Source organism: Uranotaenia lowii, chromosome 2 (genome assembly GCF_029784155.1).
Source record: "Uranotaenia lowii strain MFRU-FL chromosome 2, ASM2978415v1, whole genome shotgun sequence".
NCBI lineage: Eukaryota > Metazoa > Arthropoda > Insecta > Diptera > Culicidae > Uranotaenia > Uranotaenia lowii.
Window position 1 is genome coordinate 179,502,129 of NC_073692.1, and position 25,837 is coordinate 179,527,965.

The 25,837-nt window shown below is 32.1% G+C and overlaps 1 protein-coding gene across 2 annotated transcripts in view; it reads right to left on the minus strand.

The window, feature by feature from the left end:
* The window catches only part of LOC129744920 (putative inorganic phosphate cotransporter), a 64,441-nt gene that overhangs the window by 32,434 nt on the left and 6,170 nt on the right, over positions 1–25,837 (minus strand). Inside the window, exon 1 of one of the 2 annotated variants that reach the window (XM_055737677.1) lies at positions 5,948–6,623. The exons of the other annotated variant lie outside the window; for it this stretch is intronic. Within the exon in view, the coding sequence (XP_055593652.1) occupies positions 5,948–5,981 (34 nt within the window). The 5' untranslated portion in view covers positions 5,982–6,623. Of the gene's footprint in view, positions 1–5,947; positions 6,624–25,837 lie in introns of those variants that run through there. 2 annotated transcript variants of the gene reach the window in all.

Here is a 25,837-nt window from a genome sequence, read left to right on the forward strand (position 1 = left end):
CCTACCTCCAGGGGAAATTTTTTTCGTATAACTTATTAGTCCATTTTTTCTATTTTTTTTTTTTTTAACCAATTTCCATTTTTCAATCTTTTTTTCGTTATCTGTGATCTGAAATGCATTTGATTATCTTCTTTGAAATATTTCATCATCTTCTCAGTTTACATTTTATAATATTTGTCAAAATGTGAATGCTTAAGAAGAAAACTGGAACATTAAAAATATCCATTGAATTCTGATTCATAGCCACTTAAAATCATAGGGTTATTTTCAAAAAGGCATTGGAAATTCTCAATTTACGTAGAGAATTAAACAATTTCATTTAAATCACTATCTAAAATTAAATAAACTTGGGAACTTCTATTTCTTCTTGATTTCTTTTATAATTTTTTCTCTTGACTTTTGAATAAATAAAGAAAAACAAATCCTGTTCTACTTTTACAATTTTTCGCCATGGAAACTTGTGCAAAGTGCTGGCTTGATGATAATAGAAAAAGAAATGAAAATCAAAATTGTAAAATTTTATTCTGGATTTTGTTGTTTTTTCTCATCAATGTTCCAAATCTGGCTTAGGGAATATCTTGCTAAATTTGATTTGGATTTTTTATGTTGATTCAATATTCGGATTTTCATTGTGATGTTGCATAAAAAATCAGAAATGAAACTTAGAAGTTCTTCGCAAATCTTGATCATTTTTCATGATTTGTAACATTTGAGTGTAAACCAATGTTTAGTAGTATAGGTTATCAAAATTTTTAATTTATACTTTTTTTCGTAGCATTGATATTTGGGCTTTATTTTTGTTTTGGATCTTGGTTCATATATTTCTCGAAGCTATTTTTTTATTGTTCAAGCTTCTTGTGTATTAAGATGTTATTGAGTCAAACCTTTTTATGACTTTTAAAACTGATTGTTGGATCGAATTATGAATTTTAGTTCTACAAAGTAAACTTAAATTTCTATATTCCGTTTAGTTTTTAAGCATCAAAACATGAAAGGTAGAACAGGATTATTTTTCTAACGTTACTAAATTTTTCAATTGTTTCTTTTCAATGATGAAATTTTCATGAAGTCACAAAGTTGAGAGCATTCCATTCTCAAACTGACTGGAAACATTCTAAACATTTTATAAAAAAAATCAATTAAATCAATTTAAGGTTGCTTTACACTTGCTCATAAGGTAAAACAAGGCATTCTCGCAGTCTTCATAAATACATAATGGAATATTTCATCGTTATCTGTTTACTTGCACCAACTATGTTAAAATATGTAGAGTCGTATCGTTGAATATTATTTCCCTTGAGTAAAATTACAATCTCTAATATAACCGCAAAACTTATTTTATCAAAATTCTGGCATTTTGTTTCAAAATATCCTATTTTAAGCTTCCAGAGACCGATCATGATTATTTTATTGAAAAACTTCCTACATAGTACATACTAGGGTTTGAGGCGGCAAAAAGTCAAAAACTGAACTTTATCAGATCGCTTTTTTATTTTAACTAGTTAATAACTTAATATTTGACTAAGATATTCCCAGTTTTTCAACTCATTTTCTTGAATACTGAACGCACCACAGACATCAGACTTTGAAAAATTGAAAAACTTATATGATGAAGAAAAAAATTTGAATCACATATATTTCTATGGAAAAACATTTTTTCTTAAATTTAAAGTACACCATATGAAAACTTATATTAAAAGCTATCATTTGAACCATTCAAAATTTTTACACACTTAATTGATCTATGATAAAAATGAGTAACTAATTATTTTTTTCAAAAGTCAAAAATTTTAAAGCCTTGCCAAAAAAATCGCCGTATTTCCCTATACTCTTTTCACTATTAAGATCTAGTTTAAAGTACTGAAAATACAATGAAAGAGATATCATGCAAATGGGTAATATTTACCCATTAATGAAAATAAATTCAACAAAGTTAATGTTGGTTTGTTAAAAAAAGTGTTTCTCATAATTGATCAATCATTTCAAATATTTTTCTCTTGACTTTCATGAAGTATCATGATGATAGTTATCATTTAATGATCAGTTAGTCCAAAACCCGGTTTTTCAAAGAAATAAAGTAGGGTTAAAAATAACACCAAGTATCCTACTTTTGAAGTTTTTTATACAAAATTTTTGTATGAATTTGTTCCAAGTTAGTTAAAATAGTAATTTTCATACAAAATTTTCTAAAATTACAAAATAGTCCAAAACAACTAATCATACTTTTTGCCGCCTCATTGTAATGAACTGCACGAAAGATGGATGAGCATCAGTAAGCCTTGATTGCTTTTGGAACCTTCTTACTCTGGTTGATTTTAATGAAAAAAAGTTATCAAAATTTTGTGCCATGACTTTGATTTGGTACGAATATAAACTAAATTAGCTTAGTTGCCCTTCTATGGATCCTGTAAGCGGTGGTTTATATAAACCGATGTTTTTTCAGACATTAACGGGTGTTTTTTGGTTTTAAGAAAACCCATATCTTAGTTCCAATGAGAATTTTCATCCTTGGTTTTGCCGTTTTCAATCGATTTACAAAGATATGGATAGTCAAAATTTCCTACTTTACCTACAATACCCTTTATTGGACCTAGATCATAAATGCCAGTGAAAAGTTAGATTTCTTTAAAAATCATAAAAAATCTAATTAAATATCTTATTTTAAATAAAAAAATACCGTTATCAAATGTTAGGGATTTTCAACTATTTAAATAAACTCCTTAATTTTTGTTATGGATAACTTAAAATTTTTCCTCATTAGCACATTTCTCAGCAAGTAGGTAGCAGGCATTAGCAAGCAGTAAGATGGTTTTTTGTGTTTACTTGTAGCTTATTTGCATAAAGCTGGCAAAAAATGATGAAAATGATCAATACTGCTTCTTAATTCTGCCCTTATCAAAATTTGAACCTTCACTGATTGGCTAGTATTGAAAAAAATTATGTCAGATCTAAATATGGAACATCATGGCCGAAAGTGTCCTATTTTTGGATCCCTTACTTATTTTCCGGGTTTTCCAATAATTTTCTATTATTTTATAAAAAATAGTAAGTATAGTTTATATTCATCACAGCAACGGTAGTTTTCCTTTAAAATTAGGCTTGGACTGTTGAATAATATGATTTATTCGTAATCTCTCTTTTTGACCACTAAAGAGAAAGTACTTTTTTAAAACGTAGTAAGGTTTGTTAGAATTACTTTAAATGGCGAATAGAGGTACGAAATGATAAAAGAAGATTGAGAGTTCATTATTTATATTATAGTGTCTGGAATCTATGCTAACGGAATGAGTTATTTCCGATTTTCGGCATTTTCGAACTTAAGTAGGCTCTAGGTCCAAAGTAGTAGCCATCGCCCTATTAATTTTCAAATTCGACAAAAACATTTTAGAAAAAAATCTTTCCGTTGTGATTTTCTTCGCGCGACGAGGAAGACAACAGGCCTCCATTTTTAAATATAGAAGATTTGTCATATTGCTGTTGTATAAGATAAGCATTACTTGAGTCTTCAGCTTAAACATGGGCTACATATATATTTAATTTTAAGGATAAGCGATTTTTTTGATAATCTGGTAATTTGCGCCGAAGGCTTGGGACTTCCTCAAAATTTCCAATTAAGATCCTTTTTCGACTCATAATAAGTAGATATTTTATTCAATTTTTTTTAATGTTTATTTCCCGAGACATTGAAGGTTTAATTGTTTACGTAAATAAATTTCAATAAATCAACAAAGAAATATCTGAAATTGTTTATATTTCAAATTTTGGGAATCTTATTTTAACTTAACTGTAATCTTGAAATGAAATTCAATACAAAATCAACTAATGAATCTGAGACTAAATTGAAAACTCAGGTAACTAAATTGAAAATTTCGCTTTGAATTTCTCCAAGCTATTAATTTTTTGTTTAAACTTCTTTTCATAAATTATCCTCATTGGGTTTTCATATTCTAGTCTGGCAAACAAAATCTAAATATTTCGTTTGTAAAAATAGAATTGTTAATTCATTAAGCTTTCATTTGCTTTGTTATCCGTCTTAGATTTTTTTTGACCCTTTAAATTTCTTGCAATGTCAATTTGTCCCAGTAAAAAAAAAAAAGTTGAAAAGTAGATTTTAAAGTTATCTTAATTTGCATATCTTCACATCTTAAAATTTTCAAAATACGATGCACAAAATTTTGGACGAATTTTCAAAGAATTTGTTCTTTGAAATATTAATCAATTTGCAATTTTTTAAATTTTTTTAAACTTATTTCAACATTGCACTGCATTTTGAGTATAGAAACGCAAAAATTTTCGCAACCAGCTACCAAATGGTAGCTGGTCTACAGTCTTTTCTCCGAAGAATATTTTATTGTTTTTTTCTAAACATTGAATAACTTAAAGATAAACAGTTGCAGCTGAATTATGTCTGAGAAACATATTTGAGTTACATTACAAGTTTTCAAAACTATAACATTTGTACAAAATCGGTTGAGAAACCAGAGAGTAAAATGATTGTAAGCTAGTAGTGTCAAATCGACACTCAAGATCTTATAAGAATTTTTTTTTCTGGACTTTTAAGAACCCTCATATCAACACTCAAGATCGGTTGAGGGTTAAAATGTAGAACTTGGATTTCATTTCAAAAATTAGACTTCAGAGTACAGATTATAAAAATTGGGTTGTAGATACAAACAATATTCAACTCCAAGTATTTGGATATTTTCTAAATCATAAAATGATTAAATTTTGGAGTCAAGGATCATAGATAGAACAAGTCCTTTTAAAATAAAAATTCGACACATTAAAAATGAAAAATAGGGTAAGTTCCTCTCTTTTGGACGCTTTAAGCGGAAGTTTTTAAATTATCATGTTTTTCTCGTAAATGTACAAGTGGTTTTAATCTTTCAGGAAAAATTTTAAAGTTTCATGATCTTATCAGGTTTCAATTAAAAATTTCAAATAGATGATCAAAATTTGGAAATTTGAACTTCAGAATGAAGTTAAACAAAACAAACAAATTCATTAAAAATTTAATCTTCTATCATACATTATCATGAAAAAGTATAACAGCTTTTTAAAGATTCAAAAAACTTAAATCTCGGTTATGAATATCTCAAACACTTTCACTCCCTGTTAGCTCTATCAGCATAACCATAGCTGAGACTTTTTTGTGTTTTCTTGTTTGTAGTTTATTTGCGTTAAACTGATTTAAAATGTTCAAAACGTTCAATATTGCTTCTGCATTATGCCCCAATTCAAATTTCGCACCTTTGTTTATTTTTTGGTAATAAAACAAAGTTTTGGTGATGTCAGGTCTAAAAATAGGACATCAAAGTCAAAAGTCCCCTACTTAAGGATCCTTTACAAATTTTCCGGGTTTTCCATTGTTTTTCTTTTATTTTAGGAGAAATAGGTAGTATGGTTCATATTCTTAAAAGTGAAAGTATTTTCTCTTAAAGCTTCGGCTTGGACAGTAAAACAACGTGATTTTTCCTTATTCGCTCTAATTTCTTAAAACGCGTCCCATTTATTGAGCTGTCTGATTTATCACTAATGAGGAGGTACATTTTTATTCTTTCTTTATTTTAAGAGACTTTCAGCCTTTGGCTGGTTCGTCTCTGAGGTACATTTTTAAAACCGTTGAAAATTTTATCAAAAAGATTTTTTAAAAGCGGTACGGTAGGATTCACGAAAAATGGTAGTTGATTGTGTTCGTAGGAGTACCTTAATCCTATGCTAGCAAAATGAATTATCAACAATATTCGGAATTTAAGGACTAAAGTATGCTGTAGGTTCAAAGTAGGAGCTCTTACCTTACTTAAACATCCTCAGAGAAATAACCTTAATAAATTCCATATTTAATAGATAATTTAACGCTCTCAGTCTATATCATTTTAAAATACCTCAAATAGTTTTAATAGAACCTATTTTTTTAATTATCTGACCTACTTGATACTGTACTTACATTTGGAAACGGTCAACTGCCACCCAGACAACATTTTGGCAGAATTTATGGTTCACCTTTCCGTCAAAACACAAAAAACACGATTGATTCTCAATCACCACCTTTATTGACGCAGTTCAGCTGGCCCAGCACTTCACTTGTTGAAGTCCCAAAACAAAAGCGCAAATTTAATAAATACTTCAGCACAATTTTTTCCTGTTTTATTTTGGTTTCAATCCTTTCTGCTCTTAAGCCACTTATTTACATCTTTAAACAACCACAGAAAACCGGTCCCATTAAAAATCTGAAAAAATTACAGATTCCCACAAGTTTGAAACTTCCCCCCAAAAAAATTCCACTTGCCCGCCCGGAGGTCGTCGTCAGTATAATTTGCGACTCCGATCACTTTTCAGCATGCCACCAACAAAAAAACTATTAAATCGCAACGGCATTCGATCATCGACGCGAGATCATCAATGTGAGAGGGGCACTTTTGCATAAATATATTCGTCGCCTAGTTGAGCCGAGCCTCCACTGAAGAAATAAAATATCACCTTCGGCACTTTCTTCTAGTTCTGGAATTTTTTTAAATATTTTTTTTTATATTTTAAAAAGATTTTGACACGCCCCAAGGAAAAGTCGTCGATACTGCCCGGAAACTGTCTGCACCGAGTTTTTCTCCTCACACGTCGTCACACGAAGGCACCGGCGGAAGAATTAAACCGCACTCGGAAAGCTTCGAGTTCTTTTATACGACCCCGCAACTTCGGCCGGCTGGAGTAGATTTACACTCACACGCACTCGCACTCCACAACGACCCACCTTTTGGGGCAGCTGATTAGTGTACATATACCTATCTAGTAGAACATCGATTGGATCGGAAACCACCCGCTGCTCGTATCGTCGATGGGGATCGTGTCGTTATCAGTTAGCTACCTGACATAAGTGTAGAGAAAAAAAACCCGGCCGAGCTTTTGCGAGCTTTCGGCGTTCGGGCAATCGTTCGGCTGGTAGTAGTAACTACGTTCGACTTTAAAGATTCGAAGCGATCAGCGACGAACTTCTTACGATTAGTAGCGAAAAGTAGCTGCACTTTGCAACAACGGATGGCTTAGGAAGACAATTGACGCATCGTGCAATGATGTGTTGAATGACACAAAAAAAACCCAGGTTCGTTATCAGTAGCACGAGACACTATTGATACATTATTTTGGGCTTCCACCAAGTGGGGAGGAATTTTTCACCGGTTGACACTAGGTAGGTAATTGACAAATACCTCCGGAGAAAGACGGGGAAATTTGTGAAATCGTCAATTGTTAAGTGGGCGTTATTACGTCAATTAACTGGTAATTTGATTTAAATTTTAGAACTTTGCCAGCTGGAAGGTGAACTGATAATATAAACATTGATGCAATTTAGCAATTGCATTGACATCATTTATTTAAATAAAAATTGTAAAGCTATTTTGGAGGTCAGTTAGTGTCTGATCGACACGTTCGGGGAATGACTGGAACAAGTGGCATAATGAAAACATATGAGAAGGTCAATAGAGTTTTGTAAGTTATCAGTTCAACAGAATCAAATGTAAATTTGAAATGAAATTTGAGTATAACCAATAGTTTTGTATATTTTGGCATAGGTACATTTTGTAAATCAGCTTCAGAATCCATCTTTAATCTTTTTTTAAAACTTCAATCAAGTTCAATATAAGTTTTGTCATTCGTTGTTTGGAACTTTTGTTATTTGACCATGCACTTTAAATAAATTAGTAAAACCATCCGACGAAACATGTGTCTGAAATAAACCTATTTTAATTTTGAAAAGTTAATATATCTGTGAAAAGGTTTAGCTCTCTGTCGTATCCGAACGGTTGGAAACGCGCAAGGCTTTTTGGGTTAAAATCCCAGTATCAATAAAAATTTGATGTTCCGGGTTGACGGGAGGAATCAAATCTCCGATCTCTTAAGCAGCTTTACAGACGGCTTTTAGCTATAATTTTGTTATAGAATAAGTTTATGGAATACATTCAATTTTAAAATTTAGCGAACATAATTCAGTGTGATTTTATACTTTGAATTCTGTCAACCGGAACAGAATTATTGGGACTGGCCGAATGCTGTAAACGGAATAGGGAAAGGTGAGCATACCCGTCATGGCATGCATCATGGGTTTCGACAAATCTGAAATGTCCTAAAGGCAGTATTCTAAGCGGCACTATCCACTAAACGATTGTGTAGTACTAGTTGCATAAGTAGGTTACTAATTAAGTAACAAATTTAAAGGTTTGTATATCTTATTTAAGATAGAGAAATGAATAAATAATAAACAAAAAAAAATACAGTCTAGTGTCTGATAACTATTCACCGGATATATCTGTCATCCGTCGTTAGTTGAGAGATGATGGTTTTTTCATTATCTGACAATTTGCGCCGGGGGTCAAATCTTCTTATAAATTGAAAAAAACACATATCAATTTTACTAGGCACGAAGTAAAAGAATGCATCATTTCATTGACAATTTTACTAAAACGCAGTGAAATTTACTATGCGCAGCCGAATTGAACACATGGTAAAATAACTATGTGTATGGTATTATGAACTACAAAACATATTTGACTCAAAAATATGGTTGCCTGTTGTTCATTTGAACCACGGATTAGGTAGTTTTACAATCGCTGGAGCTGGAGCAGTGCGCCCAGTTTTCAACATTTGGAGTTCTTGTCCCAATTTCTCCGAGGAGATTATATGCACGCTCGTTTTTTTAATCATTTTTGAGTAAAAAATAACCACTTTCTGGTTTTTTTGCAGAACTACTCACGGTGTATTTCGTAGAAGGACTTAAAGAAAAAAAAATACAGTAACTCTAATTTTTGCATGGGCTGAAAGTAGAGCTTTTTCCGGTTCATTTTCACCAAAAGTTTAAATATTCTGTCGGTGACCCCCCATACAAAATTTTTTTTTGAAAATTTTCTATTTTAGTTCTTAAAAAAATATATTTTTAGTTTTATAGAATTTCAGAGATGCTTATTATCTTTATTTTGACTTTCACTACTTTTAAATTGTTAGCCGTTGCCTATCTCACTTCTCATTAACTGTTCTAATCCGATATATTGAACATCCCTGTGAATTCACTAAGAGCAGATTGATATCAGAGATTAACAGTTCAGTGATAAGAGCGTAGGAGAGATCAATCTGAGTAGATAAGAGTAGTTTGTTGTAGCAGAAAGTACTCTCCACATACCAGTCTAGCGCCTACTATTCTTCAATAAAGAGTCAATCATTTATGCGCAACTTGTGCTCGCTAATAAAAAATATGTTTTTGTGCAAACTCTAACTAAAGTGAATTTGTTTTTTTGTAACGGATCGGAAGAAAAACTATTGGAGATTGTGTGCGACGGTTTGCTGAATGGACCCAGCTTAAAATTGTGCGATTCCGAAGTTCTGGTGCGGAGTAATCGCCTCTCGAAGTCCAACCTTAGAACCTACCTTCCCTGACCATAGAGCCTAACGTTCTTGCACAGCCTTGCTAGGAACGGTTTAATCATCGTAGCGACATTCAGAACCTCGCTGTAAGATCGAGTGTGAATCAAATTTCTGTTTGAAGCCCAGCCCACGAACCCAGGTGATTACATAAATAAAACTGATAACTCAACAATCGCATCAAAAACTTTGAGAAATTTTCAATTTTTTTTTAACTAGTAACAGAGCTGTTTAAACGTAAAAAAATGGTTAGAAAGTGTCTTCTAATCCTTTAAGTTTAAGTTTTGGCTGGCAAATCCTGTCAGCAGTCTGAGACGGTCAAATTAACTGAAATTATTAGAATTATCTAGAATAATATGAATTCATATATGAATCCATTTTAATTCATTGTCTTAAGATTTTCTTATTGTGGCAACACTGAAGGGAACTTTATTTAAAAAAAGCTCAATGATTAAGAAAATCAGTAAACACTAGGAAGCGCTTTAATTTTTTTGTGATAACGCTTATCGTGATGCGATCTGGAGTAGAAACGTTTGTCTTAATTTGTCTTAATTTAAGCCTTCAAAAATTAAGAAAATCAATATTCAAAAGCAAACGATCCGTTAAAGACAATTTTTGATGAGAAATTAGTTTTTATTTTTCTCCTATTTTAAATGTCTGAAAATTCCGTTTGCACTTCAGAATCATTGCAAATCGCTACAGCAGTTCAATCTAGCTAAAATTTTGCATGCTACTGTCTTTTGATACAATCATAATTATAAGCTAGAAATTTTTTTTAATCTTTTGATTTTTATCGATTTCTAGTCCAATTTTTATAATCCTGCTGTACTCTGTAATGCTTCCATTTTTTCAAAGAGCATAACTGTTAAGGATAAACAATCCTAGCTTCAACGGTTTCCAACCCACTATATTATTTTAACAATCTCTTGAATTCTTTGTTTAAATCAAATTTGAATTTAACATTTTTTTTTAATTATGTTATTTAATGGGAGAATCTAGTTTAAAACTCTGATAAATTTTAATTTTTTCCCAATAAAAAATGCTTTTTAATCTTTTTGTCGATCTTGTATTTACAAAAATCAACAGTATTGTAGGCAAAAATGAATTACAAATGATCGATAGCCAGCTAGACTGCAGCACGTAACATTCATTATATTTTGTCCATCCCTTATTTATTTTAGTTATTCTACTGTACGCTGAAGTTCTTCTTTATTATAAAAAAGAACCTTAATGAAGCATTAATATTACAGTAAAACAATCATAACTTTTACAATTTTATACTAATAATGGTAAAAACTATAATAATCATTGGTTTGAACAAACCGTAAAAATTCATTTAAACAAAACAAAAAATAAAACGCATAAATCTGGTCTAAAACCTTCGATAATATTGAAATTTGTGTTGAAATTTTTTTTTTATCGTGTTGTTGATAATGAATTCCAAAATATCACCAGCACTTCAATTCTTAAGCAAAAATTATGTACAAATGATTTAAAGAAAATTTATTCACCTTCAATATAAGAAAAAAAGATTTAAAACATATGTTATGTAGCGGAAGACAAACGGATTTCAGTGCAAGTATTTGAGACTTTAACTAAATTTTATATTTTAATTTTTTTTTGAAAACTGGTCTGCTTGGATATGTTTCAATTTGATGTGAGGTAAACAAAATTCAAAATGTCATAAACTATCATCAAAATTGACTTACCTCTCCAGGCGTTGACATTTTATATTGTTTCAGAATGACAAAAACTTGAATAAAAATAAAAAAAAAATTTAATGAAAAAAGTTACTATTCCACTGCATTTGAATAATTTTACAGATAAAAATATCTAAATATGGACAAAAAAATTCAAAAAAATTAAACGTATGGGGACTCACCGACCAAATATTTTAATTTTGCCTGAAAATGATTCAGAAAAGGCTAAATTTTCCATTTCTGAAAAAATTAGAGTTACTGTATTTTTTTTTAAACTTCTTCTATAAACACACCGTGTACTAATATGGTTATTTTTCAACAATATTTTATTGTAAAATTTTAACCATATTCCTAGTTTTCGTGGATAAACCGAAAAAAGGATAAAAATTTTACCTCAATCGGAAAAAACCGAAAAAACATTGTTCATGTTCGCAATCGTACAAAGAATCATTCTTGCAGCAGCACTTCTTTCATTATTTTATTTGTTTGCTGTGGAATTTTTAACAGTTATATCCGAATTCGTGAAGTGGTGCAACCATTAAAGCACTAGGTAAGTTAATATTTATGACAATTCATCTTATTTAAAGCTTAGTTCTTTTAGAAATGGGACACTTTCTTTTGCTAATAGCTCGTTTATTAGAAATCAGGCATTGAAAACTTTGACTGCATTTTGTTGCCTGTAAAAAGTACTATCCGACCTATTTTTTTCAAAATTTAAAATTTACGCGTTTTTGAGATATTTACGATGCAAGAGAAAAAGGAAAAAATAATTTTGCACAGTTTCATTCAAAATCCATCATTATCAAATTGATAGCCGACAAAACCGTTGATTATTCAAAGAACTACTGTGTGTGAGTGGTGGAAAAGTATGGAAATACTGTCAAAAATGTCCACAAAGTTCAAATCAACCATTGGAGTGAAGCATATGATCGGCAACTTCGGCTAAGGGTCATCAGGGAAGTCAAGTCTCATACAAGCATTTTTAATTTTCAATAAGCGAAAAACTAAGGGTAGATCGCTGAAATTTCCAAAAAAAAAATTCTCCAATAAGCTGAAAGTGTTGCCTCTTAATGAGTTATTCAAACCTAACCTCAAACCATAAATTTATGCTAGATCCACAGCTCGTAAGCTGTATATCTGGTTCCGAGGCTATGGGGCAGATGATTTCTGATGAACGACAAAACTTATGAAATACCCTATTTTATACAAATTCCAGCGTTTGAATCCTATACCGCGTCTGCTCGTGGCAAGGTCTCGAGTATATTAAAGTATGTGTTTGCTTATTATTTTGTATAAAATTTAATGATTTGCCAAAATTCGGCTCCTGTGCAAAAAAAAAACAACAATTTTCAAAACAAAAACTATGGTTTTCACTCTTTTCAAAAGCCTAAAAAATAATCTTTTATGTACGCAATCTACGATCTATACTAACCGATTATACTTTAAGTTCAATCTCCTCATGGTTTTACTTCGTTATTGCCAGATTTTGCCAGCAGAAATTCCATTAAAAACGCTCAAAAAGTGGTCCAAAAATAATCAAATTTGTTAATTTCGAAACAGCTGTATCCACTAAAGTGGCCTCAAAAGAGAAGTATTGGTCCGAAAAGTATCAGAAATTGAAGGAGAGAGATGAAGCCACCTATTTAAAATAATTATAAGACGAAGTATTAGTTAGAAAAACTGATCATTATCATGACTGAAAAAAGTGTGCGCTGGCCGAAGGGAGGTAACAAGAATAAAGTTGAATTTACAAAAAAACGATAAATGATTTTTTTCAAATTTTTTCATGAATTATCATAAGATTACCTTCATTTCCTTCATAGGAAGTATTTAGATCAAACGAAAGGATTTTTTGAGATACACGCATTCGTAACTGTCCCATTTCCAAAAGGCAGCTGCATCTGCTGCAATCAGAACCCCCGGGTTCCTGTTGAAATTTGCATGTTTGAAATCACCTTGGGCAATCAAAAAGCTTCCTCGAATGACCAACCGGAAATTGAGCAAACTGGTTGGCGATCGCCTTATGGAGGAAGCTTTAAAAGTGAGTCTGATTCCAAGTTGGAAATCTGGATCCTGCTGATTACTGTATCAAAATCTGAATTGTAAATTTTAATTTTATATCTAAACATCGAACTTAGGAATTTTGAACTCCTAATCTGAAGGCATTCTGAATCTAAGTCCTGTAATTTAATTCAGCATATAAAATCTAGAGGCATGAAATCAGAATTAAAATTCTAAATATGAATTTGTTCGGGGGACGTGCTTGAGGAACGCTACAATAATGGCCTGGGTCCAGTGGATGCTCGAAAAATCCAGGGTATAATAGGAGACGTCTTGGCTGCTCTCAATTATCTACACCCGAAAGCGATAATCCTTCATGAAAATCTCTTCAATGTTTTGGTCAAGAACTCAAGAACGACTTGGCTTGAGCCTTGACAATAAACAAAACATTTCAAAATCAAATGTTAGCTGCAATTTTCACAAAAAGATTTGCGAAAACTACCCTTGAAATCAAAATAAAAAATAACCATTTTACAGCTTCTTCGCCATATTGAATACAGTTAAAAAATAACCAAATTTCAATTTCTCCCCGAAAAGTCATTTTATGGGTTCTTGCGGAGAAGTCATAAAAAAACATAACGCGGAAAAAGGTCGAAAATAATTACTTTTGAACCAAAATTGGTTAAACTAATATAAGCGTGTGGGGTTTACAGTAGGAAGTACACCGGGGTAAGTGGGGACGGTTTTTCGTATAGTTCAACTTTAAACAATCATTATAAATCAGCAGTGGATTAATTTTGATGAAATTACGTTCAATAGGATGCAGAACATGTTTTTACAAATTCTGAAGAAATGAGCTTGATAGATGCAAAGCGAGAAAAGTTATTACATAAATTGTGATGAACTGATGGTATCATCACTTACCCCGTTTTATGGGGCAAGTTGGGACGGTAGATTTTCCCTTTTATTTCTCAGGAAATTTTTAACAAATTTTTGTTTTCCTGGTTGAATACGTTACTTTCATGCTCGAACCGTCAAAATTTGAAAAAAGGTACTATACGTAAAACATCTTCCAATGATTATTGTGTTTTATTTATGTTGGAACACACGAGATCCGATTTTATCGAAAATATTTACTTATTACAGAACTTTACCCATTTTTTCATGATCCGAATGCTCAATATAGCCTAATTGAATTGAATGATGGAATAAAAAAAAAAGTGTTAACACCAAGCCTTCATGAAGTCATCCACACTCACCCCAGGTAGGGTTTGGAGACAAAATTTCAGTTTTTTTGTAAATAAACTCTTTTTCCTTCATTTAAAACCGCCGTTTCTTTTCCTAACTGGCTGTTTCCGAATGTAAGGATTGAAACAATGTAGGTTTTTTCGTCAAGAGCTTGCTAGTTTACGCAAAATTTTCAATTGAAAAAAATGCACATCAACTCGGCATCGTAATTGAAAATAGAAAATTCCCAAAAAGTCGCTGGAAACATCCGTAATTGTCGAAATCGTATCTATTACACAGTTATTGGATAGATTACAAGTAAATTAAACATTCTGCATTAAAAGTTTGAAAACATAGTACACGGTATTGTTTTAATATTCACCGTCCACACTTACCCTGGTGAACCTTAATGACTTTTCATATTGTGAATAAGAAAATCATCAGAAATAGTCTGTTACGGATTCCAATTGTCTGTTCGACTAGATTCTTTTTTTCTTTTTTTTAACCCAGTTTTTTTTTGCTATAAAACTCATTATATTGTGACTTTACTAAAATTTTTAAAACATTGTTAGCGAGTCAATTATATCGACGGTTGCGTACATTTCTCAAAAAAAACATAAATATCTGTGAAAAAAATCAAAATATTCTAGGAGAGGAAAATAAGATTGAAATAAAAATAATAATTGTTTAATTTATGTTAAATCGTTTTGTTTAAGGCGAAAAAGGCAAATTAATTGTTTTATGTGTGATACTATCTCTCAATAGCTGAAGTTTCTAATAGTTTTAAAAAGATTGGCAGAGATGCAGATTCATTAAAAAAAACTGGCAATTATAAAAACCCTCGTTTAGGATATAATCAAGAGTAAATAAAACTCAATTTTTAATACGCACAACTACTCTTAAACTTTTTATTTATTTATCAAGCGTTTAATCAAAATTTATCAGCTTTAAAAAAAACATTTTTTAGCCCATTTTTTTATCATCAGCAGATTATTCAGTAATTTTCATTTTTCATAAATTTCCAATTATGGCGTATGAAACTAAAAACTTCAATTACATTAAATGATTCTTAAAATTTTATTGATATAGTGAAATTTCAAAATTCGAGCTCAGATGCTCACGAATTTTGGCGTCTTAAAATTAAGCTGAAAGACAAAATGGCCAAAAAAAGGAGGTCAAAGATCGTGACCATCCGGGTTCGAATTTCGAAATTTCACTATATCAACTAAACTTTAAGAATCAATTAAAGTAATTGAAGTGGACGGAGACGAGACATTGAGACGAATCCCAAATGGTACAATTTATAAAAATCAGTTCAGTAGTTTTGAAGATACAGCTAAAATAGTAATCCGAGTCAATATGATCATAACCGTAATGGAAGGTTTGAATCTTTTGGTTCCTTTGGTTGATAAGTTCTAAAGCTATACAACAAAATTTTATCTAGATAAGTTCTCGGGCTGTGTAAATATATTTTATAAAAAAAATGTATGGAATCAGCCTCCATTTTCTTATCTCCCCACGGGAAGGAGTCAGTTTTTCATACTCAAAAACTCTTCCATGCCAAATTTGGATCCATTTGCTTGTATTATTCTCGAGCTATGCAATATAAAAATTGAGAGCCTAACTCCTCCCTTCCAAGCTTCCCAATAGAAGAAGGGTGGGGGCTCAAATAATTATTGAAATATTACTTGTATTCAAATACTCTTCCATGCCACATTTGGTTGTATTTGTTTGAATTGTTTTCGAACTATTGAAAAATTGCTAAGAGCCTCCTACCGCTCCCAACTCCCCACACTTGAAGGAGAGTTCAAACCTATCATTTGGATCAATATGTGATCTGTTGATGAAAATAAACAAAATAAAAAAAAATAAAAATAAAAAAAGAATTCAAAGAAATATATATCGTACCGTTACACCCTTCCATGCCAATTTTTTGTTTCATTTGCCCGATTCGTTCTTTAGTTCTAAAAAAAAATATGGAAGCCCTCCTCTCCCCTTCTGATTTTCCCATTGGAATATTTATTTCAATATGGATGGATTTTTTATTTCAATAAACTCGTCTAATCATTTTAAAAAGTTATTATTAGATTGACCCAAAAGAACAGCATTGATTTAATGTTTGATTTGGTCCTGAACTCGAATCTTTTATCAAATTTCAAAAAATCAAAAATCAAAGATCTACTTAAAAGAAAAATCTGATTTTCATCTCAATCCGATGTATAATAACGTCAATATCACGAGAAAATTGAGAAGGTAATATGGATGACCCCTTTTGCCGGTCCCTTACACAAAATTTTGTACCTGAAATCGTTTGCACATCATTCAAAATTCTCGTACACCAGTTTTCATCTGAATCCGATGTATAATAACGTCAATATCGCAAAAATTGCAAACAGTTGATATGGACGACTCCTTTGACTTGCCCTTATACAAAATTTGATACCGGCAATCGATTGCGTGTCCCTAAAAATATCCGAGCGCAAATTTTCTTCTCGATCCGATGCATAATAACGTCAATATCACAAAAATATTGAAAAGTTTAGGTCGTCCACCTTTTGCCGACCACTTACACTTAATTCGATACCTGGAATCGATTGCTTGTCATTCGAAACTCTCGTGTACCAATTTCCATCTGAATCCGTTGATCAGTGAATATGGACGACCTCTTTGGCTGGCCCCTTACACAAAATTTGATACCAGCAATCAATTTCCCGTCCCTAAAACCATCCGAGCGCAAATTTTTATCTCAATCCGATGAATAATAACGTCAATATCACAAAAATATAGAAAAGTTGATATGGACGACCCCTTTTGCCTACCTCTGACAAAAAATTGAATACCTAAAATCAATTTCCCATCTCTCAAAACCTCTATGTGAAAATTTTCATGACGATCCGACGAAAAATAACGAGAAAAACGCGAAAACAATATTTGTCTTATATGGACGACCCCCTTCAGAAGGGGTCAACCGAAATTCTGAAAACATTTTTCATCATTCCTGGTCCCAATAAGCGTCCATGCCAAATTTCAGCTCTCTAGCTCTTAAAACGGCTGAGTCTATAGAGGACAAACAAACAAACAAAGCCACAGAAATTGCTTTTTATATATACACTGCCGGCCAAAAGTTTGGGATCACCCACTAAAAAACATGCATATTTTGATCGTTCATATCTCAGCCGTCTTAGGACATATTGAAAATCTTCTGATCTCATTTAAAAGATAATGAGCAATAGCTATCTCGGAGGTATTTTGCCCAAATATAATGTTTTAGTTTTGAACTTAAAACTTAACCTAAAGTTATAACATTTTCAAAAAATCGCACTCAATATTCAAAGCCGATCATCTCGGGATAGGGTGGACCAAATCTCAAAATTTGAGTGGCATTAGAATTCCTGTTCTTTACTTCTCAAAACACAATCAAAAAATTTTTTGAAAAAATTCAAAAACGTATTTTTAATTAATAAAATAGACACTTGAGTTGTGGTCCAAAAGTTTGGGATCACCTCTTTGTATGGTGAGTTTGGGATCATTCTTATAAAAACATGCAAATATATTTTATTCACATCTTTCTCATCTAATATCGCATTGCAGATCTGAAAGGTTCATTTGGAAGTTAAGGAATTGTTATTTTTTAATAAATTCATTCAAAAATTATATTTTGAAGTAATAACCATAAAAAAATCACCTGAAATGTATTGTTTTTTAGAAAGTTCCCAGATTTTTTTTATAGTTCTCACCTTAAAATATAATTTTTGAATGAATTTATTAAAAAAACAACAATTCCTAAGCTTCCAAATGAACCCTTCAGATCTGCAATACGATGTTAGATGAGAAAGATATGAATAAAATAAATTTGCATGTTTTTATAAGAGTGATCCCAAACTCACCATACAAAGAGGTGATCCCAAACTTTTGGACGACAACTCAAGTGTCTATTTTATTAATTAAAAATACGTTTTTGAATTTTTTCAAAAAATTTTTTGATTGTGTTTTGAGATGTAAAGAACAGGAATTCTAATGCCACTCAAATTTTGAGATTTGGTCCACCCTATCCCGAGATGATCGGCTTTGAATATTGAGTGCGATTTTTTGAAAATGTTATAACTTTAGGTTAAGTTTTAAGTTCAAAACTAAAACATTATATTTGGGCAAAATACCTCCGAGATAGCTATTGCTCATTATCTTTTAAATGAGATCAGAAGATTTTCAATATGTCCGAAGACGGCTGAGATATGAACGATCAAAATTTGCATGTTTTTTAGTGGGTGATCCTAAACTTTTGGCCGGCAGTGTATAGATAATGCATGATCTAAAAAAGTTAAATTCTACCGTTTAGAAGAGCTTTTAAAAATAGAATGAATTCTTAAAGTATAAATACAAAAGGTTGTTTGAATTGCAAATCGAAATTCGCAAATAAAAATTAATTTCAATTGGTGATAAGACAATTTTTTTTAAATGAAAATCCCCTCCCCTCCTCCTTCCTCCCCGCTGGAAAAAGGAAGGAGTCTCAAACAATCATTAGAACATATCACGTTCTCATATACCCGCCCTTACCAAATTTAGTTCCATTTGCCCAATTAGTTATTGAGTAATGTGAAAAATTATAAAAGAGGCCTTCCCCCTTTCTATCTCCTCACTGGAAAGAGGGAGGGGCCTCAAATAACCATTGAAATATTTTTCGTATCCAAAAACTTTCCCATGCCAAATTTGGTTCCAATATCTTGATTAGTATTCGAGTTATATGAAAAATTATAAAGTAGCCCCCCTCCCTCCTTCCTATCAACCTACTGAGAGGAAGGTGGGGTACGTTATATTTCTAGAAATATTCTTCGTTCCAAAATAACACTCCAAGTCGAATTTGATACCATTTACTTGATTGGTTCTTGAGTTATGCAAAAAATGTCTTTTGTTTAGGAGGCCTCTCCCTCCCTTCATGAGAAAGGGAGGGGTCTCAAACCAAAATAGGAACCTTCCCCTACCTCCAATACCCCCACCAACCAAGTTTCACGCAAATCGGCTCAGTAGTTACCGAGTCTATAGGGAACAGACAGACAGACAGACAGAAATCCATTTATATAATACTAGCTGACCCGGTGTGCTTTGGTACACCTTACAAAATCAAATGGTATTTTCAAAATTATTCAAATTTTTTATTGTTTTATTGGCATTATTTTAAATCAAATTATAACATAATTCATAAGCAACCGCTATAAAATAAGAGCTGCAGCTGGAGTTTCGAATTGCAACATAATGATAACTTAAACTAATATTCTGAATCTTTCTCTATAAATTTGTTTTAAAGATCTGATAATTTTAATATGTCTTTAGGGTCTCAAATTAATCGTACGCAAACAATCTAACTTATAAAATATGGTTGTTGTTGCTTGATATGTTCTGGATTTATGCTAAAAAACTGATAAGAGAGCCCCCTCTCCTGTCCTTCCCTACACCCCCTTCTGAATGGAGGTCGTGATCTTTAATAATCATACCCATTTTTTTCGTTTCCAAAAATCCTTTTATATCAAATATAGTTTTCAAGCTTTACAACAAAATGTATAAGGAGTCTCCTCCTTTCTTCTCCTCTCTACACTGTAAAGCGTAAGGTTCAATAACAATCGTAGAAAGATATCTCATAACCAAGTAACTTTCCATGCCATATTTGTTTCCATTTGTTGGCTTCGTTAGCATAAATTGAGAACTTATGCTAACAAAATTGTATTGGGCTCACCTCCCTCCTTCCATTTACCTACTCACTGAAAGGAGGGTGGTGTGTCAGATAATCACAGGATCATACCAAAATGATTTTACATGTTAAGTTTTGTCCATTTCTGGGATTTAGTAAAAAAATTAAATGTAGGCCTTCCCTTCCTATATTCCTGATTCTATCATCCTACTGCAAGAAAGTATTTTTCGTACTCTAATACTTTTTGATGCCCCAATTTGGTTTCATTTGCTCGATTCATTCTCGAGTTATGCAAAAAAATTGTATGAAACTCCCTTACCTCTTTCCTTTCTCCCCGCTGGAAGAAGGAAGGGGTTTCAAACAATCATTAGAACATGTGACGTTCCCAAATACCCGCCCATACCAAATTTGGTTCCATTTGCTTTATTACTTTTTGAGTTATGTAAAAAAAAATATGAAAGAGGCCCCTCCCCCTTTCTACTGGAAAGAGGGAGGGGTCTCAAATAATCATTGGAATATTTTTCGTATCCGAATACCTTCCCGTGTCAAATTTGATTCCAATAACTTGAATAGTTTTCGAGTTATATGAAAAATTGTAAGGTAGCCCCCCTTCCCACTTCCTATCACCCCACTGAGAGGAAAGAGGGGTACCAAATATTCATTGAAATATTCCCCGTTCCCAAATATCCCCCATGCCAAATTTGATACCGTTTGCATGATTGGTTCTCGAGTTATGCAAAAAATTGTCGACTGTTTGAGAAGCCCCTCCCCACCACCCTCCTGTTAGGGGGAAGAGTCACAAACCATAATAGGAACCTTCCGAGGCCTCTAATACCCCTACCTGCCAAGTTTCACGAAAATCAATTCAGAAGTTTATGAGTCTATAGGGAACAGACAGAAAGACAGACAGACAGGCACACAGATAGAAATTTATTTTTATATACAGTTGCGTTCGAAAAAGAATGAAATCGCATTAAGCTGCGCACCCACTTCCAACTTTGACAAGCTGCCATTTCTCTCTCGGTTTATATTTTTTCATGAAAATTTCACACAATCTAGTTCAACTATCCAACTAACACTCTACAAAATTTGAAGTCTTTTCAATGACGAGAAACAAAGATACAGCTTTTCCCGTAAAAAAGGGAAATTTCAAATTGCTTCACTAAATTTGCTGTATCTTTGACAATTTTCATCGAAAAATCTTGAAACTTGGCTCAAAGATGTAAAAATGTTTGATCTAATATCAGGCCAAGTTTCGTCAAAATCGATGAACGTGATCAAAAATGGTACCAGGTTGAAGATGAGGTTCATTATCGCCTAGCAGACGATTTCATTCTTTTTTGGACGAATGTTTGTATGGAACAATCGTAATCTAAGTATTCTTGGTTTTTTCTTCCACAAAACCAACATTCATTACAAAGAATGTTGTAAATTGATATGAACTTCATCCTTGCTTTGTTAAGAAATAGAAATTGTTCCAACAGAGCTGGTATTGAAACAAAAGAGCGAATTGAATATTCGCTTTAATTGTGGATCAAATTTATATATCGGTATAATTAGAAGGTCATTTCTGAAACTCTGTATTTCTTATTTTGAAACCCTGTTGAAACATTTTCTCTTTCGAATTAAAGTACGAATTAAGTTTTTAGCAATTTACAACATTCTTTGTGATAACTTTTGGTTTTGTGAAAGAAAAATCTAAGATAACATGGATTACGATGTTTTCCATACAAACATCCGTCCAAAAAAGAATGAAATCGTCTGCAGAGCGATAATGAACCTCATTTTCAATCCAGCACCATTTTTGATCACGTTCATCGATTATGATGAAACTTGGCCTGATATGAGGTCAAACATTTTTACACCTTTGGACCAAATTTCAAGATTTTTCGATGAAAATTGTCAAAGATACAGCAAATTTAGTGAAGCAATTCTAAATTTTCCTTTTTTACGGGAAAAGCTGTATCTTTGTTTCTCGTCATTGAAAAGACTTCAAATTTTGTGGAGTATTAGTTGAATAGTTGAACTATATTGTGTGAAATTTTCATGAAAAAATATAAACCGAGAGAGAAATGGCAGCTTGTCAAAGTTGAAAATGGGTGCGCAGCTTCATGCGATTTCATTCTTTTTTGAACGCAACTGTAATAGATTGATGTCTATGTGTCTATGAAGCCTTTATTCTTTTTAAAAGCTCTTAAAGGTTTCTTTGACTAACATTATTGAAACTAACCAGTGATGTAATGTGAAAAACGTGATCATTGCTTGTAACTTTTTTGTTTAAGATTTTATCTTCTAGGTGTCTTCGAAGAAGTTTTTCAGTAAAATAAGCTATGAGAAAATGATATTAGTCTTTTGGTCTATCCCTTTATAAGTAAGATAAAAAATCTAAATTCTTAACCCTAGGTCTAATCTCTTTGTAATTGTTGTTAAACTTTTTCATAGGCAAAACCTTAATGATCAATGCCGATTGTTCATTTAATTGAGGCCGAAAATCCAACTCATGAGGTACAGACTGATTTATAACAATATTTTCAAATTTCAACAATTTGCCTTATCCATCGATTATATTTTCCTTTATTGAATACAATAAATTGCGGTTTGTGTGCCAACTTATATTACAATTTATATTTTCCTTGACAACAGACGCCACCACAGATAGATGTTCATACAACGTTGATCGAATACTCTCATTCGCTACCCGTCTGGCTATTTCTACTTGGCGCAGCAGTAAGATTTACGATCTTTCCTTCTTCGAAACGATTAAAGGCATTCTTTAAATACTGTAAGAAATTTGCGGTGAGCTTCCGATAATGTGACAAACAGTTGCAATATATTTCCACCCCTTTTAAGTCGATCTTATACAGGGGTAGATTGAAGGAAACATTGTTTTACTGGGCAAATTTGCTGTAGGAAGCACAGTACAGCTACAATGAAATTTTCTATGATTGATGAATACAAGGTTATCGTTAACTAAATCGAAATGATTTAACTTTAGAGCGTTACTGTAAAGAAAGTGAACAGTTTTAAAATGGAATAGCTGCCGTTAGCATCTGTTACTTTATCAGATTTCGTTGTTTCTTTTTAATTGGAGGTTTACCGATACAGGAGTTTTAATAATAAATATCTCGGAATATGTTTGTGTCACCCTTGAACTTGAAATTTACTGATTGATTATACGTTTTTGGCAATTCCCTGCTTTCCGAAAAGCTTCTAATATAACATATACGTTATTAATGAGACCGAATCCAAATAACAATTTGAATTAAAATAATAATCAACGATAAGGTATATAAATAAAATAATATGATGGTCGACAGTTTAATATGCATGGTATCATACACTATCCCTACGATAAAACAACTGGTTTTCAAAACATTGACGTCAATGATTTGGGAAAAAAATGAGCGCCAATTTTTACGTCAACCTGTCACTAAAAAAAACTGTGAATTCCCAGATCAGAGTATATCTGTTCAATCCCCGAAACCATACACACCCACCCAATAAAAGAAAACAAATTTGCATAAATCTTTCTGCTTTTGGTCATTCGTACAAAACAACCCGAAACTGTGTCGGCAGTTAGTTCACGATTGCATTATGCTTCCCAAGTTATCACTCACTTTTTAAAATGTTTGTTATTTTAAACGCAGAACATTTGAATTATTTTTTTCAATATTTGTGAAATGTTTACATTTCGATCAACTAAAAAAATTAAATGTAATCAGAAAAGCCATTATATTTCCCAAAAAGTCAACGAAAAGTCAAATGAATCAAAGCAAGTCCAATTGTTTTGATTCAGTAGAATTTTTCAAAAAAGTAGGCTCACAACACATATTAGAAAGAAAAATCAATTCCACTCAATACGAAAATTGATATAAGAGTAAATGTTGAAAAACCAGCAAAAACATGAAACTAGACTTTTCAAGTCAATAGATAAGCTCGGACTTTAACTTGGTTTAAAACACAAATTTCACAAGCTTCTCTTAAATCTGATGTCAAATATTTGTATGAGTATTTCAAATAATGTAAAACAATACTGTCTTAATCAGTTTGCGCGTCTGGATTTGTGCGATTATTTGCGGATTATTCGAAAAATCAAATAAAAAATAAACAAAATGTGTTGTACATTTTGTATGCCCCCAAAACGAATTTTTGTGAGTAAGTGGATGATGAAAAATTTTTTAGAAGCCTAAAATACGATTTAAAATCTGTCGATGAGTTTTGATGAAAAAAAATTATAATTATTTTTTCCTGATTTTTATTGAGTAATTTCTGGGTTTTGACCACTTTTTTGGTCTTCAACTTTGAAATCAAATGACTGAATTTTTCCAGGCTATCATATAAAATTGCCCGGATTTGTCCGGCCCGAATACGTGCTGAAAAAATTCTGGCAACCCTTATCTAACCAAATCAGAATAAAATATTGATATATTCGTGAATAAAACGATAAAATTGATCAAATTAAACAGATTTGAATCAATCAAACAAGCTGATAAAGCTTCTCGGCATCTGTTGCTTTTCGAAGATTGAATCCTAATAAGGCATCGATCGATCGAAAGTGAGAGCCGTGAATATTTTAAATTCGATTCAAAGGCACACTCCTTGGCATTTTTATTAGTCGATCTTTTCGGTTAAAACATGAGGATTTAACACCAATGAATGGTTTTATTTTATTCGCTAAAAGGCGGAATACGCAAAAAAAAATGTAAACAAACTTAAGCAGTTTTTTTTTAACGAATGAACACAGTTTCTTGATCAGTATTGGGAGAAAAAAAAAGTTTGAGAACAGGCTGAGTGAAGGTTTCAGCATCTTGAACTATTTTCAACTTAATTTACCCTTGTATAGAGCATAAAAATAAAAATTAAAAACAAAATTGCTATGAATGATTTGAATTCTAAATAATAATTTTTATAAAATCAACTGTCTTCTGTTTTTTTTATTTGTGTTATTTTTTAAATATCAGACTTATGCGTTGCATAGATGTCACGTAAATAATTGAGTGTGTAAATAGAAGTACTCCGGTATTCCGCAAAACAAACATCTTTCTCGCTTCCACTGGTATACTGGAAATTTCCGCATTATGCCAAACGTGATTCCTCAAATAATGTAGATATTCAGTAAGTACAACAGTTAGTCACGCGAATTACGCGCTAGCTCATACTTAAAATGCCACCTGCATCCAGCCAGTCAATGTCACGGAATGACCGATGTGCGTATACCTCCAATCGGAACCAATCGGAGTTTGGTTGAAGTAGTTGCCGCTTTTTTTTAATTGAATCATAAATTTTTAAACACAAACCTGTTAAGACGACACAGAAAAAATGCCGCTACTTTAAATTCAATAAGCGTTTCTTCTCGAGCTGCGATTTTTGAATGAATGAATTCAACGGGTTTTGAGGAACCGTAACCATTTTTTTTTTGCTAGCATCAGAAATATGGAAACGGGATTTAAATATTCTAATATTCGGAAGTAACGCAAAATTTATTCAAAGTGTTTAAAAATTTCACGATGCAGGAACGAAAGTCTCATCATCAATGAAACGATTGTATCTATAAATACGAATCATCAATCACTTCTGCAAATAAACGGATATAGCGCCACTCAACACGGAAGAAGTCTTCCGGACGACCGATTAAGAACGAGATATTATTAGTTCATTGAACGAGCGGCAATGCTAATCAGCTTATTTATAGAGAAGATAAAACGTTGCAATACATGCAGGATAAAAATATTATAACGTATTCAGAAAAACCATCGAAAATTGACAATTTAAACAATTTTTAAGTAAGAAAATAGAATCAAATAAGTTTAAACGAATATTG